Consider the following 18,664-nt stretch of genomic DNA (forward strand, 5'->3'; position numbering starts at 1 on the left):
AGTTCTAGCAGAGCAATCAGACAACAAAAGGAGGTCAAGGGGATACAGATCGGAAAAGAAGAAGTCAAAATATCACTATTTGCAGATGATATGATAGTATATTTAAGTGATCCCAAACGTTCCACCAGAGAACTACTAAAGGTGATAGACAACTTTAGCAAAGTGGCTGGGTATAAAATTAACTCAAATAAATCAGTTGCCTTCCTCTATACAAAAGAGAAACAAGCCGAGAAAGAAATTAGGGAAACGACACCCTTCATAATAGACCCAAATAATATAAAGTACCTCGGTGTGACTTTAACAAAGCAAGTAAAAGGTCTGTACAATAAGAACTTCAAGACACTGAAGAAGGAAATTGAAGAAGACCTCAGAAGATGGAAAGATCTCCCATGCTCATGGATTGGCAGGATTAATATAGTAAAAATGGCCATTTTACCAAAAGCAATCTACAGATTCAATGCAATCCCCATCAAAATACCAATCCAATTCTTCAAAGAGTTAGACAGAACAATTTGCAAATTCATCTGGAATAACAAAAAACCCAGGATAGCTAAAGCTATCCTCAACAATATAAGGACTTCAGGGGGAATCACTATCCCTGAACTCAAGCAGTATTACAGAGCAATAGTGATAAAAACTGCATGGTATTGGTACAGAGACAGACAGATAGACCAATGGAATACAATTGAAGACCCAGAAATGAACCCACACACCTATGGTCACTTGATTTTTTACAAAGGAGCCAAAACCATCCAATGGAAAAAAGATAGCATTTTCAGCAAATGGTGCTGGTTCAACTGGAGGTCAACATGTAGAAGAATGCAGATCGATCCATGCTTATCACCCTGTACAAAGCTTAAGTCCAAGTGGATCAAGGACCTCCACATCAAACCAGACACACTCAAACTAATAGAAGAAAAACTAGGGAAGCATCTGGAACACATGGGCACTGGAAAAAATTTCCTAAACAAAACACCAATGGCTTACGCTCTAAGATCAAGAATCGACAAATGGGATCTCATAAAACTGCAAAGCTTCTGTAAGGCAAAGGACACTGTGGTTAGGACAAAACGGCAACCAACAGATTGGGAAAAGATCTTTACCAATCCTATAACAGATAGAGGCCTTATATCCAAAATATACAAAGAACTCAAGAAGTTAGACCGCAGAGAAACAAATAACCCTATTAAAAAATGGGGTTCAGAGCTAAACAAACAATTCACCGCTGAGGAATGCCAAATGGCTGAGAAACACCTAAAGAAATGTTCAACATCTTTAGTCATAAGGGAAATGCAAATCAAAACAACCCTGAGATTTCACCTCACACCAGTGAGAATGGCTATGATCAAAAACTCAGTGGACAACAGATGTTGGCGAGGATGTGGAGAAAGAGGAACACTCCTCCATTGTTGGTGGGATTGCAAACTGGTACAACCATTCTGGAAATCAGTCTGGAGGTTCCTCAGAAAATTGGACATTGAACTGCCTGAGGATCCAGCTATACCTCTCTTGGGCATATACCCAAAAGATGCCCCAACATATAAAAAAGACACGTGCTCCACTATGTTCATTGCAGCCTTATTTATAATAGCCCGAAGCTGGAAAGAACCCAGATGCCCTTCAACAGAGGAATGGATACAGAAAATGTGGTACATCTACACAATGGAATATTACTCAGCTATCAAAAACAATGACTTTATGAAATTCGTAGGCAAATGGTTGGAACTGGAAAATATCATCCTGAGTGAGCTAACCCAATCACAGAAAGACATACATGGTATGCACTCATTGATAAGTGGCTATTAGCCCAAATGCTTGAATTACCCTAGATACCTAGAACAAATGAAACTCAAGACGGATGATCAAAATGTGAATGCTTCACTCCTTCTTTAAAAGGAGAACAAGAATACCCTTGGCAGGGAAGAGAGAGGCAAAGATTAAAACAGAGACTGAAGGAACACCCATTCAGAGCCTGCCCCACATGTGGCCCATACATATACAGCCACCCAATTAGACAAGATGGATGAAGCAAAGAAGTGCAGACCGACAGGAGCCGGATGTAGATCGCTCCTGAGAGACACAGCCAGAATACAGCAAATACAGAGGCGAATGCCAGCAGCAAACCACTGAACTGAGAATAGGAACCCCGTTGAAGGAATCAGAGAAAGAACTGGAAGAGCTTGAAGGGGCTCGAGACCCCATATGTACAACAATGCTAAGCAACCAGAGCTTCCAGGGACTAAGCCACTACCTAAAGACTATACATGGACTGACCCTGGACTCTGACCTCATAGGTAGCAATGAATATCCTAGTAAGAGCACCAGTGGAAGGGGAAGCCCTGGGTCCTGCTAAGACTGAACCCCCAGTGAACTAGACTGTTGGGGGGAGGGCAGCAATGGGGGGAGGGTTGGGAGGGGAACACCATAAGGAAGGGGAGGGGGGAGGGGGATGTTTGCCCGGATACCGGGAAAGGGAATAACACTCGAAATGTATATAAGAAATACTCAAGTTAATAAAAAAAAAAAGATGTTTGCTATGTCCCCCTGTCCTTGCTATGTCCCCCGTCCCCCTGCTAATCCTATCTTTCTGTCTTTCCTCCATGTTGTAAGCCATTCCCATCATCTTCTATTCGAAGAACATTACATGGATTTCCATCCATGCAGGTGGTAGTTTATCTGTAGAAAACTTAATATCTGCTATTATCATTACTACTGTGTGTGTGCATGTGTGTGCATGAATCCTCATTGGAAGGCACATGCATTTGACGTAGCTCCCGGTGGAACACAAAGGACTGCTTGCTTGTATCACTTACCTTCTTTCCCTTATGTGGGTTCTGGGTGTCACGCTGAAGTGGTCAGGTTGGCATAGCAGGTGTCTTCATCTGTTGAGCCATCATGCTAGCTCAGACAATTGAAGCTTTCAAATTTACTTTTGAATTACTTCTTTTCTTCTAGGAAATCTATTTTTCTTCCTCCTCATCTGTCATGGTTTTTCATTGATGTATTTTCCAAATAATTTCATGATTTTCTTCTCAATGAGATCTGCCTCTCTGAGACGTTGTTTCTCAAGTGACCTTACTCCCTTATATGTATTACCATGCCCAACTCTAGGTACTGTGTTTTATATTGTTTTGCATTGTGATATTTTGATAGACTGAGGATCTATGTTTTTGATATTTGTATGCATTCTAGAGTCCTCTGGCATTAAAAAACTCCATAAGAAAGTTACAGCACTCCTGTCCTGACATTTTGGCTGACTTTGAGAAAACTGGCCAGCAGTTAGAGGCCCTAGAGGGCAGGTTGCCCAGTAAAACACTTTGGGGGTAGTCAAAGTCTTGATTTTAGTAGAAGCTTCCGGGCAAGGTGCACTATTTATTCTGCCATTAGTACTTTGTCTTTTTTCACTGCTAGGATACAATTATAACTTTCTTCTATAGAGTCACTGAGAGCCTGTGACCTCAAATGCACTCCTTAAACATTGGTGATTTTGCTGTAGGAGGGACATCACAGTAATCGCTATCAATTGATTCTAAAGAGATTCAATGAAACACCATGGTAACTCATGTCCATAGTTCTAATTTCAGGCTAGCCTTGGCTATAATGTAACTTTCAGACCAACACACACACACACACACACACACACACACACAGAGAGAGAGAGAGAGAGAGAGAGAGAGAGAGAGAGAGAGAGAGAGAGGAGGAGAGAAGAAGCATGTTAATGAGATATATATAGAATGTTAGAATGTGTTTTTAAGAGGAATCTGTATCCATAAAACTTCCTGCCTCCTGTTCAGTCATTTTCTTCCAAAGAACATTCTCTGGCCGGTATTCATATTTACGTAAGAAATAAGGATTTGTCATTCTTTTCCTTGTTAATGAAGAAAAATACATTTGGACTAATTTACTTGTATTGTGAATTCATGTTTGCTCAACTGCAAACTGTCACCAGGTTTCAGTTGTTGAACCCAATGGTCACTTATCTGGCTCAGGGAAAGATTATTTCCTCTGAGCTTTGGTGGATGGTTCTGCTCTCAACCAGATTCTCATGATTAAGGTAATCCTGTTCATTTCTCTGTTACCCTCCCCATTAGCTAGCTCAGCATGGATTCCTCATGGAAATGATGAATGTTCAAGAGAACAAGCTACAACACACAACGTTTCTTCAAATCTAGACCAGTAACTGGTTTGCCATCATTTGTGAGTCATTCTTTGCCTAAATGCAATCTTGAATTATTACCCAAAATCTAGAAAGAAAAAGAGGCCCTTTGAACAATACAGGGTAAAAGGATGATACTCTACTGTTAAGCACAGGACAGAGGGGTAAAGACAGTAGCCAGTCAACCTCCCTGGGATATTTAGAGTTGCAGTGTAGTTAGGTTACCTGGAACCTTACAGGAGGGACCACGAGTTTGTCTTTGAGGTCAACGGAAGCTCTCACAGAGGAGCAACATTGAACTGGACCTTAAGGAGACTGTTTACCAAGAGGTCATAAATGGATTCAGAGGCGGCAGCAGCTAATTAGGATGGAGCTCGCTGCCAAAGTAGAGGCACTGGCGTCTCTGGATGTTTATGGGCATTAAGGTGTGAAGAGTTAGCCCATATGCCAGGGCTATTAGAAACAATCCCTTGGCCTTATCTTCTGTTCATAGATTTGCTCTTTCCAAAAACACACCAGAACCCCAAAGGTTGAAAATTCCGATGTTTTCCTAGGAGAGGTTAGGCTACCACATACTTCAGAGCGCGCCTCATAGTTGGCTCCTACCTTCATACATTGGGTGAAAGTGGATCCAATGGGTGAAGAGCAAATGACCTTGTTTAAACCAAAGAGTGAATTAGCACATAGATGTTGTTTGTGCTGGTATGAGCACCTCTTTAATGTGTTTCTACCCCTTAACACAACCTGACATGTTCTGCCATCTGTGCTATATCACAAAAAATTTTTAATGATAAATGTCTCTTGCTTAGACTTTAGTAAAATGATACATCATCTGTGGAACCTACCTTGATACCTTCTTCCTCACCACCCAACCACACTACTCCCAGCACTAGATTTCATCAGGTTTTCCCACTAACAGTTCTCATGTCTCCATGTACTTTCTTTAGAAAATTTAGGGTTAATCTTTACTATAGGATTTTATGTGTAATTGTTTAAGGAATATCTGTCTCCCCAGTTGAATTTTCTGCTTCTGGGACAGCAAAGGACTAGTTCTTGTGTATATTCCTTGCCACTGAGGCCTACCATAGCACCAGCATCATAATAGCCACTAAAAAGCTATTGATGGAATAATTCTATATCACTGCATGAGTTACATCAAGACTTTGGCCCATGAATGGGTCTTTGGTTATCCTTAAAATGGTATGACTCTCATCTTGGGTTTGCACATTCCTGTGGCAGTGTGAAAAAATATCTTTAATGTTTCTATTCAACAAGTTTGCTTTACGGCTAGACATACATTTGCCTGGCGTTAAGTACATTTGCATGGGGTAAGCAGAGACAAGAAGTACAGTTTGTGATTAAAAACAGGTGTCTGTTTTAGTGGGAGAGGTGGAGAAAAATAGCATAAAGCTACAGAGGTCAGTAGAAGGTAAGAATATGTCCAGATATGCACATAGGAAAGAGGATTTTGGCTTGATGTGCTTTCTTTTGGGGCTTCTGGAAGAGAGACAATCTGAGGTAACTTAGAGTAGCTAACTAGGAATCTGATGCATAGTGAAACAACCGTTCCAGGAAGAATAAAGTAATGAGAAGTGAGAGTCAAAGGCTGACTACAGCAGTGTACCAACCTAGTACTGCACAGCAGAGCATGCAGGGATGGGAATGGCCAAGAGCAAAGAGAGGCAGACACAGACATCTCACAAAGAGTTTATGGGCAAGTTACAAGTTTATAAAGTTTGCTGTGGGTAAAATATGGAAAGTAGTTTGAAAAATATAGGAAATACATAGGAAAAAGCAGTTAATTAACTTCAGTGTGATAAAAGTAAGGACATAAGATATCGTCTGTGGGCATGGATGTGAGTCAGTGGTACTTGGCACACATAAGGATCCGAATTTGATCTCTGGCACTGGCTAAATGTACTTTCATTTTGTAAGAAAAGAAGTATTTCTTCACAAATTAGTTTCATCTTAGGTTAAAGTTAGTGTTTAAAGCATTGAATCGTCGAGAGGAAGAAAGTTGGGAGGTCTTTAATCTGCAAATGGTGGAGCAGAGGCAATGAAGTATATAAGAACATGTGTCCTTCATAGACATAAGGTTATTTTTTTAAAGATTTATTTTACATATATGAGTACACTGTAGCTGTCTTCAGAAGAGGGTATTGGATCCCATTACAGATGGTTGTGAGCAACCATGTGTTTGCTGGGAATTGAACTCAGGACCTCTGGAAGAGCAGTCAGTGCTCTTAACCACTGAGCCATCTCTCCAGTCCCATGTAAGGTTATTTTTAAAGAATTATAAAATATTAAGGGTGACATTGTAAAATGAAGCTGAAAGGAAAACACCTTCTGGTGTTAAAGAATTGATTTTGATTATAGTGACTATTATTTACTTTATAATAGACGTTTAAAAGAAATATTTTTATAATAGAGAACTTAGAAGATGTACAAAAGTAGATGCCATTGAGAGTCCTGTGACTTCATCTCTGCTCCAGTGGGCAGCAGCCCAGGACAGTCCATCCATCCATTGCACCATTCACTTCCCCTTCTTGTGGTATTTTGATACAGACCCCAAATACCACATGATATACATGAATATTTGACATATGAATCCCAATGATAAAAAACAGCTGCAATATAGCCATATCAATATTACATTAAAATTTGAGTTTACTTAGTTGCATCTAATAGCTAATTAGTATTATAATTCATAATTATCCCACATGTGTCAAATAAATGTAGAAGATCAAAGTGCAGATATTCACGTACTGGGTTCATTTGGTCAGAAACCATGTAGAAGAGCAAGTCTATCGTGAAAGCAAAAGGGGCCGGCATTCATTTCCAGGTGTACGGAGAGCCTGTCGTCTAAGGAGGGATGCATAGTTACTGTTTCTGCCGTGCTACTAAGGACACCAGGGAAGTTACTTGGCAAAAGATGAAGGAAGCTGCCTCACACTGTTGCTCTTGCCTCTCTCCAATTTTTCCAGGTCTCTCTGCTCCTTGGTGTGCAAATGGACATACTCTGCAGAGAAAGGTTGGGATGACAGCTTCTGGAAGATGATTGGATTGGAAGATCTCATTGGGGATAATTACAACAAAATAGGTAAAAATAATAGAGAACCCAAAGTATAATCATCGGTGCATATATATGTGGATGTTTGTGATTTTTTTTTGTTTGAATTACATTATAGAAACTCAATCGATTTTTTTTTCACATTTTCTATCAGTTCTGGATCTGCCCACACTGGCTGCTACTCTACCATATGGTCCATAAGCCGCCCTCTCCGGGTGGTCACCTAGGCAGTACTTACCATGCCTGGCATGTGTGTGTGTGTGTGTGTGTGTGTGTGTGTGTGTGTGTGTGTGTGTGTACGCACATTCTGCAGGCCCTTGCTCATTCTCACTCTGCGCAGGCAACAGAAACAGATCAGCACGCTCCAACTGCCCTTCTAGCCATTTCTTTCACACAGTGTGCTCTTTAGCCTGGAAACCAAAGTTCCAGAAACTTGTAATTTAGCAATTAGATTTACATGTTAAATTCCCAGTCCACAATACATCCACATAACAAATTCATTGCCAATTAATAAAGATTTAAATCTCCCACCTAGACAAGACAAAATTGATCCAGTCCACCTGGATCTGGATCATCCTGCTGTGTTGTCTCCTTGATTCTTTTTGCTCCTCCTCCTTCTCCTTCTTTCCTAGACCTTTCCCCTCCTACCTTTCCTTCTCATCCAATGATAGCATATGCCTTATCCTGGACCCACCTTGCTGCATAATGACATCATTCAACAATCCATGTCTTTAGACACTAGTTTTCTGACTTGCTTAAACTGGGTAGAAATATATTCTGTGAAGATATGTCTTGAAATAGAGTATCTGTCATGGTGCTGTCTCAGGATGATCATGTATGGAGCAGTTAAGGGTGACATCATCAGGGAGGCATATGGGATCATCCAGAAGTAGGAAAATGGTCTCATGAATTTGGTTCAAGAAAAAAACACAAAAGAAATATAAGAAAAAATAAAATTGAAAAATCTGAACTAGAAGAATCAAGAGAAAGAAGGTAGGATATGAGTCAACGCTTGCTGAGCCATGGACTCCCACTCTGACTATGACTATGACTTTAACTAGATGGTATATATCCGAGTGGCTGGTAAGTACTTAACTGGTGCAAGTTTCGGTATCTGGTAAGTATAATTATGACATGTTAACCTTTAATGTTTATATGGTCTTTGCACAAGATGATGTTTACTTCATATAGTTACTATTTATTATTCTGGTAAGCAATTGCTAGTTAGGCAAGTGGTCACATATGAATAGAAGTCTCTCTTAATTGGTTTAATACTCTGGCTATAGCATTGTGACAAGATCTAGATGTGTACTGAATTATGAAAGATATCTTATTCCTCTCTAGTAGAAGACAAAAGAAGCAAGTGGCTATTACTGCAGTTCTATTGAGCTCTTATAAGTTCCCAGCCGGTAAAAGGAAGAATCAAAGCAACCAAAGAGGGGCGGGGGTGGAGAGATGACATAGTGGTTAAGAGCACTGGTTGTTCTCCCTAGAGGTCCTGAGTTCAATTCCCAGCAACCACATGGTGGCTTATAACCATATCTAATGAGATCTGATGTCCTCTTTTGGTGTTCTTGAAGACAGTATATTCGTATTCATAAAAAATAAATAACCTTAAAGACCAACCCAAGAACCCTGGCACACATTCTTTTGGAGATGTAGAACCTCACTGCTGATTACCTCTTATTAACTAGTGCATATTCAGCAAACCCCTTCATGCTATCAAACTGAGTAGAAAATGTAATATTTACTGGCTGGGTGGTCACATGCCCATCTACATTCTTACCGAAATGTGATAATTATGCTTGTAAATTGGTAAACAGCAAGTGGTATTTGGTGGAGCTTCTGGCCTTCTTAGTCGATTACTACAGTCTTTTCTCTGGTGCAGTCTTAATTGTTGTGCTATGAACAACTCAACTATCTTAGAAGCAAACATTCAGAATGCAAGTGGACACCTGCACTGCCAGTGGTATGCAGTCTGGGATCTGCTCCACCACCATTGCCTAACTCTGAAGAAAGAGCAAAGCAGACCAGCGAGCAGAATACTGTGCCGGGAGATGTATGGCTCAGCCAAAGCCGTCTGAGGATCTGAGATGGTAGAAACGGCTCAATGAGGGAAGGATATAGAAAGCTCAGCTGACGTCTAGGTGTTCAGTTAGGCGATTTATGTACATAGTTCTCATAACACTATTACTTTCATATTCCTATTTTACAGATAGGACGCCAGGCTAGGTTTCTTTAACCACTTCCAAGGTTTACAGTTTGTGCCAGCATGTTTCTTGTTTCCTTGAAACATTCTAGACTGAGAGAGCTAATGTAGTTCTACAACTGGCATCTGATGGGGTTAGCATTAGAATGTTCAGCAAACACTCAAAGCCAACTTAAACTAGACAGGACAAGCATCCATACCTGGCTCAGAGTGGGATAAGGTGGAATCTGTCTAAGGACAGTGCCTGTGGGAGACGGTGATCCTAATCCTCCTCCCTCTATATCCCACAGGCCGTGTTTCACATAAGTCTGCTGGCTTATAGGTGAGGACCAGAGGGTAGAGGAAGCCTCTGAGCATGAACAGAAGCTCCAAATTAGTCAGCATCTCTGCACTGTACTGAACACAGGTTTCCGCTTTAGTTACTTAAGTCAATTAGAAAATCAGTATTACCCATCTTTCTTTAAAAGCTTATTGGTGAAAGCTTCCATGTCAGTTAAACTCAGTGTGGATTGATAATCTGTTTACATTTCTTAGCAGACTGTGAACCTGTTCACATAGCATTTCATTGGTTACCCTTAGATATCCCATCCTAGCTGGAACACGCTTACTGTTGTATTGGAATTACTGTGTGATGGGATTGGAGAGGAGTAAGCTGAGATGGCTGGCATTAAGAGCTTAGTGCTTCCAGCTCTTAAAAGCTCAAACTTAAAAATTACTTGTTTTAATAGCATCTTAGGTGACATGGATCTATCTTAAACTCTTCTTTTTGATTATTTTGACATTTTCTTTTTTCTAATATGATACATGTTCAATTAGTATATTAATTCTTCTACCAGAGCAAGTTACAAAAAATATTCATTAAAAGTCCATAATGTTGACCTAGCAGACATTTTCCAGAGTAACTTCATTAGATTTTTGCCTGTTAAGTTAATGGATTTTTAATAGATGTCAGAAGGAGAAATATTATGAACTATAATTTGCTGGACACAAATTAAAAGTCATCCATTTATCAGAATTAATTGTATGATGTTTCTTTTGATTTTCCTTTCCTGTTAGTTGAGATTGAAGCTTCAGTGTGAACACACAGCATAAGACTTTCGGAAGGAGAGTTTGAATTTTAGAAACTCCTCTGGAACCTTACCTCTATTCTTTAGCAGTTCTTGGAACAATGAAAGATGAGTCTCGGAAGTGTTCCGTCAAGAATTAAGCACTTCTCTTGGCCTCATTGCCCGTCAAGATGTGGGCAACATAGCACAAAACCTTTTAGCAGATTTGAGCATCGAGTGCTGTGAGCATTAATACAATTACCATAATTTTCTGCATGTGGAGCTTTTAGCCAAGTCTTTACCAGCCTTCTTTGGCTCAGGCTGTAAATAAATGCTTTCCCTGAAAACCGAACACCTCAGCAATGGAGTCTCACGGAGGAAGGCTCTTGAAATAAATTATTTATGAAATGTAACTGAGTGATCAAATGTGATATTTAATGTGGCGTATCTCAAGGACAAAGCACAAATTGTTATTTGGTCAGTTTGGTTATGAACATTGTAGAAGGTAATGAAAATAATTTTATGAGTTCAAAGAATACAATAGAAAATGCAAAGAGACTACTGTTTCAGTGTTGTGAGTGATAGACAGAGCACAGCCCCACTGTGTCTGCCCTGCTTCCTCCCTCGTCTCCTACTCCCTTCCTGGCATCTTTCTGTTTCTTTTTTAAATAGGAGATTACCTACCCATAGTCCAATAAAATGATTTGTGTCAGTAAGTTTGACCTTTTGTTCTAGGCGAATCATTCCCAGGTTACCTGTTTAATCCTAAATATCTATCAAAAGCAGGCAGGAAGGAAGACATCAGCGGGGGACAGATCCCTAGGAATAGAGACAAGGTCCCACCTGTTCTAATCGATTATCCAGGCTCCCTTTCAGCTAATCACAGTTGCCTTTTTATTTCCTGGGAAAAGCATTTCATTGTTTTTATTGGAGGAGACCATGTTTTCAAGTTTATTGGACGAGCATAACTAAATTTCTGAGAGATTAATTACACTTCAGAGTTGTGTTATGTCAAAAGACTCAGTGTGCTAACTTATAGATCATTATTTGCGATCATGGAAGCCTGGTAAATCCAAGGGCCAAGTAGAGCTGCTGTCTGTGAAGTGAGAAGCAGGAGCAAAGACAAAGCACATGTGGAAAAAGATACCTTCTAGAGGGGAAGGGGACTGCCATTTTATTAAACTGATTTCCTTTTCCCAATGAGACCATATTTTAGGTGTCATACACTGTGGGCGAAATCACATAGCATAGAATAAGTACTGCTGAAATGCATGATGAATTAGTCAATATATGTTTGAATGAAGGGCTTCATAGAAACTATCTCTTTTTGTTTTTAGTTATATCAAAAGCTTAGTGGAATTGCTACCAATTCTTTGAAGTAAAAGATAGTTCTAAGCGATAGACTAGATGTATTTCACAAAGTCAGTGCTCACAGAGATCCTCATGTACATCTATTTAACAAGGGACTCCAGGCAGAACAATAGCTGGAACTAATGCCATTCAGTCTTTTGATCTGCTTTCAGATACTAGGACATTCACGATATTGACCCACCCACTCGTGGGCTGTCTAGGAAGCTGGCACACAAAGAGGAAACAGATCTAGTTGTGTTTTTCTGGTACAAGCTTCATTCTTTTGATTTGCTTGCTTCATGGGCTGAGAGAGACCACTGGCTTGGGTGTAGGTGACCCATGAAGAGACCCATGGCAAGGCTGTCCTGATGCTGTGTCCACCTCTATGACATATCCCTAGGGATGTCAGACTTTTTTCAAGAGTCACAGATTAGATAAGGGATTCCTCTTCTGTATGGAATTAGTGAGTGGTGGGAAGCCAGAAATAAGAGTGTTCTTATCAATACTATTTGATCTCAGAAGAGACTAGAGAAGATCCCCTGTGGTACTATCCCCCAGTGTTTTCTACTAGCAAGGTTTACTTATAGTCATGACTAGTGTGGGGATCCTGAACCTACTGATGTTGTCCATACTTGTGGGACTTACAAATCCTTCTTAAGCTGGTCATATACAGTGTTTTACGTGTTAGAACGAAAATAGGACATGCTACCAAGGACTTGTCAATATTGGTAAAGGCTTGCTTTTCATTTTGCTATTCATGAGCTATGTGGTTTGTGGTCACCACTGTCTTTCAAGGCTTCCATTCTTTCATCTTTGTGATTTGTTATTTTAGGTGAAACTTGACTTGGGAAGCCTGGAGAATCTTTGGCCACAGTCACTCCCAGCCTTTTATTGGTTACGTAGGGCCTGTCACATCATTTATCTCCCATGTTCAGAAGGAGAACACCAACTATCCCAGACTTTGCCTTCGCAGTACCCTCTGAGCCCTTGACCTTGCTGCAGTTTTAAAACTCACCATTCTTATTCCTGTCCACTTTATGTAACTATGTCTTTCTATTTTTTTTTTAAAGAAAAGGAAGTATCCTCTCAATATTGTATGTACTAATTTTACTCTTCCAAGTCTCTCTTCTGTCTAAAGGAATGGCTTGGAGTCATAATTTATGCAATAATGTATGCATGCAGTTAACCAGCACTTTCTGATTACCTCCCGTGTTTTAGGCGCTAGAGTAAGTATACAAAATGAATACAAAAGGAACCTGGTCCAGAGACATCTTATCTACTCAGGTTGAGATGGATAAGTATATATCCAATGCTATCAAGATATTTAATAAGAGGGCAGGAGTGATTTCAGTTTTCAGCACCCGCATTCGGCAGCTCACGACTGCTTGCTGTGACTTTAGCTCTTGGACGATCCAACACATTTGGCTTCTGAGGTCACTCGTATTCATATATGCATTCCATGCAGACATACCCACATACATAAAATTTAAGATGATTTAAAAATCTTTTCAAAAAGGATATTTAATGTGTGCTTCCCAGTACCATGAGGAAACACTGTACGACTTGATGATGTTGGTAGTGATATCAAGGATGTCTTCTCAAGAGGAGGTAGGGGATTTACTAAGAAAAGAAGGAATACTTCTACAGCAGAAGGGACAATATATGCAGAGGCATGGGGGCATGGAAGAATGGAATGTCCTCAAATTGCTGGATGGGGTAGGATAAGGGATAGAGAAGTGTTATCTTGTGGGACTTGAAGATGGGCCACTAGTAAGAGCCTCAATGTAATGATATTTGTGTGATTGCTTTTAAGAGATGATCCAATTATTACCTAATGCCAATCTGCAAATGAAATGGAAGACAACACAGGCCACTGTGGATGTCTGTAGCTTCTGTGAGGATGAGTGTTTATGTTCTGCCACCATTTGTTGTCTGTGATCATGGACAATACCTTCTTTCCTTTCTGTAAATATCTGTTATGAAATGTGAGGTAAGATCTCAGATGTCCGAGGACATGGTTTATGCAGTCTGTAGGAACATTAGCTGTCATCATTTTTAACTGTGCCCTGGCACCCTGTACACAGGATCACTCCCTGTCCAACCTTCTTCCAACACTGCACACCCACCCCTTAGGTTCCCAGAAATACCATTTCAGCTATTGTTTCTTCCAGGAACAAGGGAGCTAGAAGGACAAGGGAGCAGTGATGACCACATCATGATGTGATAATGGCAAGTAATGGTTTTTAGAAGCTTTTTGGGTCTGCACTGTTCCTCCCTACAGTTTGGCATCTGGAAGATGATTGGAAACACTCAGAAGTAAGGTTAACCCTCAAGATTCCTTCCTCCTCCTATAGAATCTGTAACCATCAGAGCTGGGAGGCAAATAAGGGTCTTAATCGACTACTCTCAATTTCAAGATAACGGAGCCTCAGAGATGTGGAGTGAATCATCTTGATTCTGTGGCATTTTAGAGACACACCTGAGAACAGAGGTCAGCCCTCCTACAACCCCACTTGGCCACCACCAAGCTCACATCCTTGTAACTTTCTCTCTTCTGTGCCAGCTCTCCTATTTGAGGTTTTCCAACAGTGTTGCTTATTAAGGCAATCTAGGTGTTGTCAGCCAAGTGGGAAGAACCACTCATCAAGAACATAATTGAGGTCAGCTGACACCAGAGACCCTCCTTAACAATGTCATGTCTTGTCCAGGGAGCTGGGGAATCTGGAAGCATAATAAGCAATCTCTTAAAATGACTGACTGATGTAGATAAACAAGAATAAGTAAAATATTAGTTATTTCCTATTGAAAGGATGTTCCTTATCCCCAGACTTAGATAGGCTTGATTTTAATTATGATTCTGCAACCAATGAACTATGCAAGCTCCGCCATTTGCAACTTGAGCTCTTTGCACCTCAACTGGTGTATTGCAAAGTTTGGAAAATATTTCCAGCAAATATTTGCTGTTATTATAAGAACTGTCAATTCCTCTAAACCTGAATGCTTCCTTGTGACAGGTCATATATGCTACAGATAGTACCTGGAATAATCCCAATAATTATTGTCAAAATCTAAAGTTGGAAAATGCCTTTTTAAAACTCCCCTTGGGATTACACAACCTTTTCCCAAGCAATGTATAAGACAATTAAACCCTGAGAAGTTATCTCAGCTGGAATTACAGGCCTGTCTAAATTATTCAGTTACATATGGCTGGTGATAATTTTAACTGTTGTTTGAGTGATTTATCATGAACTGAAGGACATATTAAAGCCATACACAAATTAAAAATACAAATTATTTTGGTGATAATTAGGGGAAAAATCCATGACTAATGTTCCTACACTGCTTTATAACTTTTAAAGACTATTTTTCTCTGTGTTATTTATTTTTCCATAAAACTTCAAAATGAGTTTAATTTGTGTTTCGTATTGGGGAAACCCAGAAATCACAAGCTTTCAAGTGAGAAAAGCTTTGGCTAAGATCCTAGATACACCACTGACCGGCTGCATAAAATGAGCAGGATGCCAATCCTCTCTGAGATTTAGTTTCTTCATTTGTAATAATACTTGAAGGACTGTGATGGGCAAGGATGAGGTATAAAATGTGCGACTTCTGGAAAGGACTCAATAAAATAGCACCTAATCGACCAACACAGCAGTCCTAAAGCACAAACAGAGTCATCACTGGGCTGTTGTCAGGCCCAACCCAGGGAGGAACCCAATAGGGCTTTGAAAATTATATTCAGAGGAGGAACAGTACAGCAAGTGGACTCATGATATGCAAGATCAGGTTATATTAAAGACTGAATAATCTTTCATTTCCTTCTTAGCTCTAATTCACTAACCCAATGTGATGCACTGTTAGATTCTGAGAACAAATGAACTAAAGGCCCCGAGGATCCTGAATTCATACAGCGGATTGGAGAGAATAAATCACTCCATTGACTCTGTGGTAAATATTATAAAAATAGGCCAGTGGTGCTTTCAGGAATGTATGCTTATGTGATTGAGAAATGTCTAAAGCCGTTCTTAAACTAGCTGTGATGCATTCAGTCTATGAACGGGGTCAAAAGAGTGTTTAGAGAGAGGGATTAATGGAGCCAGAGATAAAGAGAGACACACAGAGAGACAGAGACAGAGGCAGAGAGAGACACACACACAGAGAAAGAGAAAGACAGAGAGAGACAGAGACAGAGAGAGACAGAGACAGAGAGAGAAAGAGAAATCATGGAGAGGAAGCCAGTGTGGATACAATCAAGAAAGTCAAAAGATGGCAGTGTATGTGAGGATGCTGAAACCATAATGTGAGTAGGGTAGCTTAAGAAAAATGAAATTTAGGAGAATATTTTCACCATTATGGCTCTATGTATTCACACCCAGCTATATATCCATAATCAATAGATTAAGCTGAAGATGTGCTCAGATACATTATAAAACTAAAACTGAATTGCTACTCAGAACTAGAATATGGTTATCATTATCTTGGTTTCCCAAAAGTTTGGACCCTAATAGTTACTCTATCATTAATGATATATTTTTTTAACAAAATCCTTGCTTTACTTATTAAAAATTAGGCAGCAGAGTCAGAAACCATCAAGGTTGTTTGATAAAGACTGTGCAATTGTATTATTTTATTTTTTCTAAAATTATGTACAATATATACACCTGTGTGAATTGTATTATATCACATATTATATATAATATATTAATTGAAGTTAAACCACTTGGCCTGACCTAAAACGCTGACTATAGATTATCTAACAAAACCCCCAGTGCCAGGCATGAGAAATCTCTTGTCTAGTTGTTGGTCAGGTTAGTCCAAGTGGCTCTCAAAACAATATTGTGTTGCTGTTGCTCTTGGTTGCCTCTCAGAGGTTGAAGGTAAATCTCTGTTGCTGAAGAGACACCAACACTTAAGATGAAAGACTCAGATTCTCTTTAATATGGATCTAACCTAAATACTTCCTTCCTACAGTCTAGCTTCCATAGTACCATAAAAGACTATGCCAGCTGCCAAGAGAAGGGAGGAAGCAATCAGTAGTCCTTTCTAGGTGTGATACCTATGAACCACCACACTAATCAGCATGGCAAGGTATTGTACCTGAAGGTACAATAGTTGCACTCGTATCTTAATGATAACCAGCAGCTATGTAATCAGACTTGAGGACCACTTAGCAGGAAGCAAATCCTGCCTGGTACTGTACATTCAGCCAATGTCTCAGGGCAAGTGAAGTCATGGATCTTAGAAGAGAATCCACAGCTAACTACCATCTGTCATCAAAGAGCACCTCCTTACAGCAAATGGAGACCTTTACATAAAGCCACAACAGTATACAATGTAGCCATCAGCAGAGCCTCGGTCTACAGGATAATTCTGCAGCACAACTCCTATACCTGACGTTCAGGAATGTATCAGAGATGGGGCAGAAAATAGTAAGGACCAGAGGACCAGAAATTTTATTGTGAGATGGGCTTTTGAATCTAGACCCAAACAATGACAGTATTAGTAGACATGCTAACTCAGAAGAGGGAAATCCCCATGGAGTCCCAACACTAGACAAAAGACTACAGGTAACAAATGACACTGAGAGGAGAGATAGCCTCTCCCAGAGATGAGCAACATAATTGGTTTTGCAGCCATAGAATGATATGTGCACAAACAACAAAAATGAACTCGTCAGGTTGTATTTATATATTACATGTATATTTGGCAATTTTAGTAAAATAGGAAGAGGCTCTCAATTTGAGAGGAAGCTGGAGAAGGGGACATGAAAGGGGTTGGAGGGATATTGTTTTAACTAACTTACTCTCTCATATATTATATCCTGACAGTAGTTTTCCCTCCCTCCTCTGCTTACCCACCTCCTCCATCCTCTCCCCCATCTCTTTCCTCTTTATCCACTCCCCCTGTTTCCCTTCAGAAAAAGGCAGGGTTCCCAGGGATATCAATTAAACATGGCAGATCAAGTTACAATAAGATTAGGCTACAATAAGATTAGGTATTAAGGCTGGATGAGGCAACCCAGTAAGAGGTCAAGGGTCTCAAAAGTAGGAAAAAGTATCAGAAATACCCCTCTCTTTGTTAGGAGTCGCACAAGACACCAAGCTACAAAACTATAACATATATGTGCAGGGCCTAGGTTAGAGCCATGCAGGGTCCCTGACTCTCCATACAGTCTTAGTAAGCCCCTCTGAGTCTGTGTTTGTTGGTTCTGTGGCTTTGCTTGTGATGTCCTTGACCCCTGTGGCTCCTCCAATCCTTCCTCCCCTTTTCAGTAGGATTCCCTGAACTCTGCCAAATGTTTGGCCATAGTCTCTCCATCTGCTTGCACCAGTTGCTGGATGATAACTAATATCATTAGGCATCATTTTACTGATTTTATTTTACTAGTCATGTTTGGTTCTATGTTAGTTTCTGTACCTTCTGGCCTCTGGTTTCCGGTCCTCCAGGCAGTGTCCGGGTGGCTCCCTCTCATGTTATGGGTCAGGTCTCAAGCTGGACCAGCTATTGGTTGACTACTCCCACCATTGCTATATCATCTTTACCCCAGCACAGCATGCTGGCAGGACAGATCATAGGTTGATGGTTTTACAGTGGGGTTGGTATATGAAACTCGCCACTGGAAGTCTTGCCTGGTTACCGGAGACAGCAGGTTCAGGCAGAGTATTCCTGATTACTAGGAGCTTGGGCATTTCCATTGCACTAGGTTTCTCCCTTGCCCCCAAATTGCCTCCCAACTCCAGTTGTCTCTTTTTGAGGAATATATTTATTTGGTGTACATGTATAGTCACATCTTTTTATTTAAAATACAGGAAATTGGAAAAATGCGGATTCTC

General features: G+C 40.2%; 1 protein-coding gene across 11 annotated transcripts in view; it reads left to right on the forward strand.

Annotated features, from left to right (window-relative positions):
- The window catches only part of Fggy (FGGY carbohydrate kinase domain containing), a 387,141-nt gene that overhangs the window by 151,281 nt on the left and 217,196 nt on the right, over positions 1-18,664 (forward strand). For all 11 annotated transcript variants that reach the window (XR_010066354.1, XM_017593260.3, XM_017593261.3 and 8 more), the window contains one exon: positions 7,141-7,256. Coding sequence is in view for 10 of the 11 variants with exons in the window: in XM_017593260.3 (XP_017448749.1) it covers positions 7,141-7,256 (116 nt within the window). In the remaining variant the exon portion in view is untranslated. The remainder of the gene's footprint in view (positions 1-7,140; positions 7,257-18,664) is intronic.

Source organism: Rattus norvegicus, chromosome 5 (assembly GCF_036323735.1).
Source record: "Rattus norvegicus strain BN/NHsdMcwi chromosome 5, GRCr8, whole genome shotgun sequence".
Classification (NCBI taxonomy): domain Eukaryota; kingdom Metazoa; phylum Chordata; class Mammalia; order Rodentia; family Muridae; genus Rattus; species Rattus norvegicus.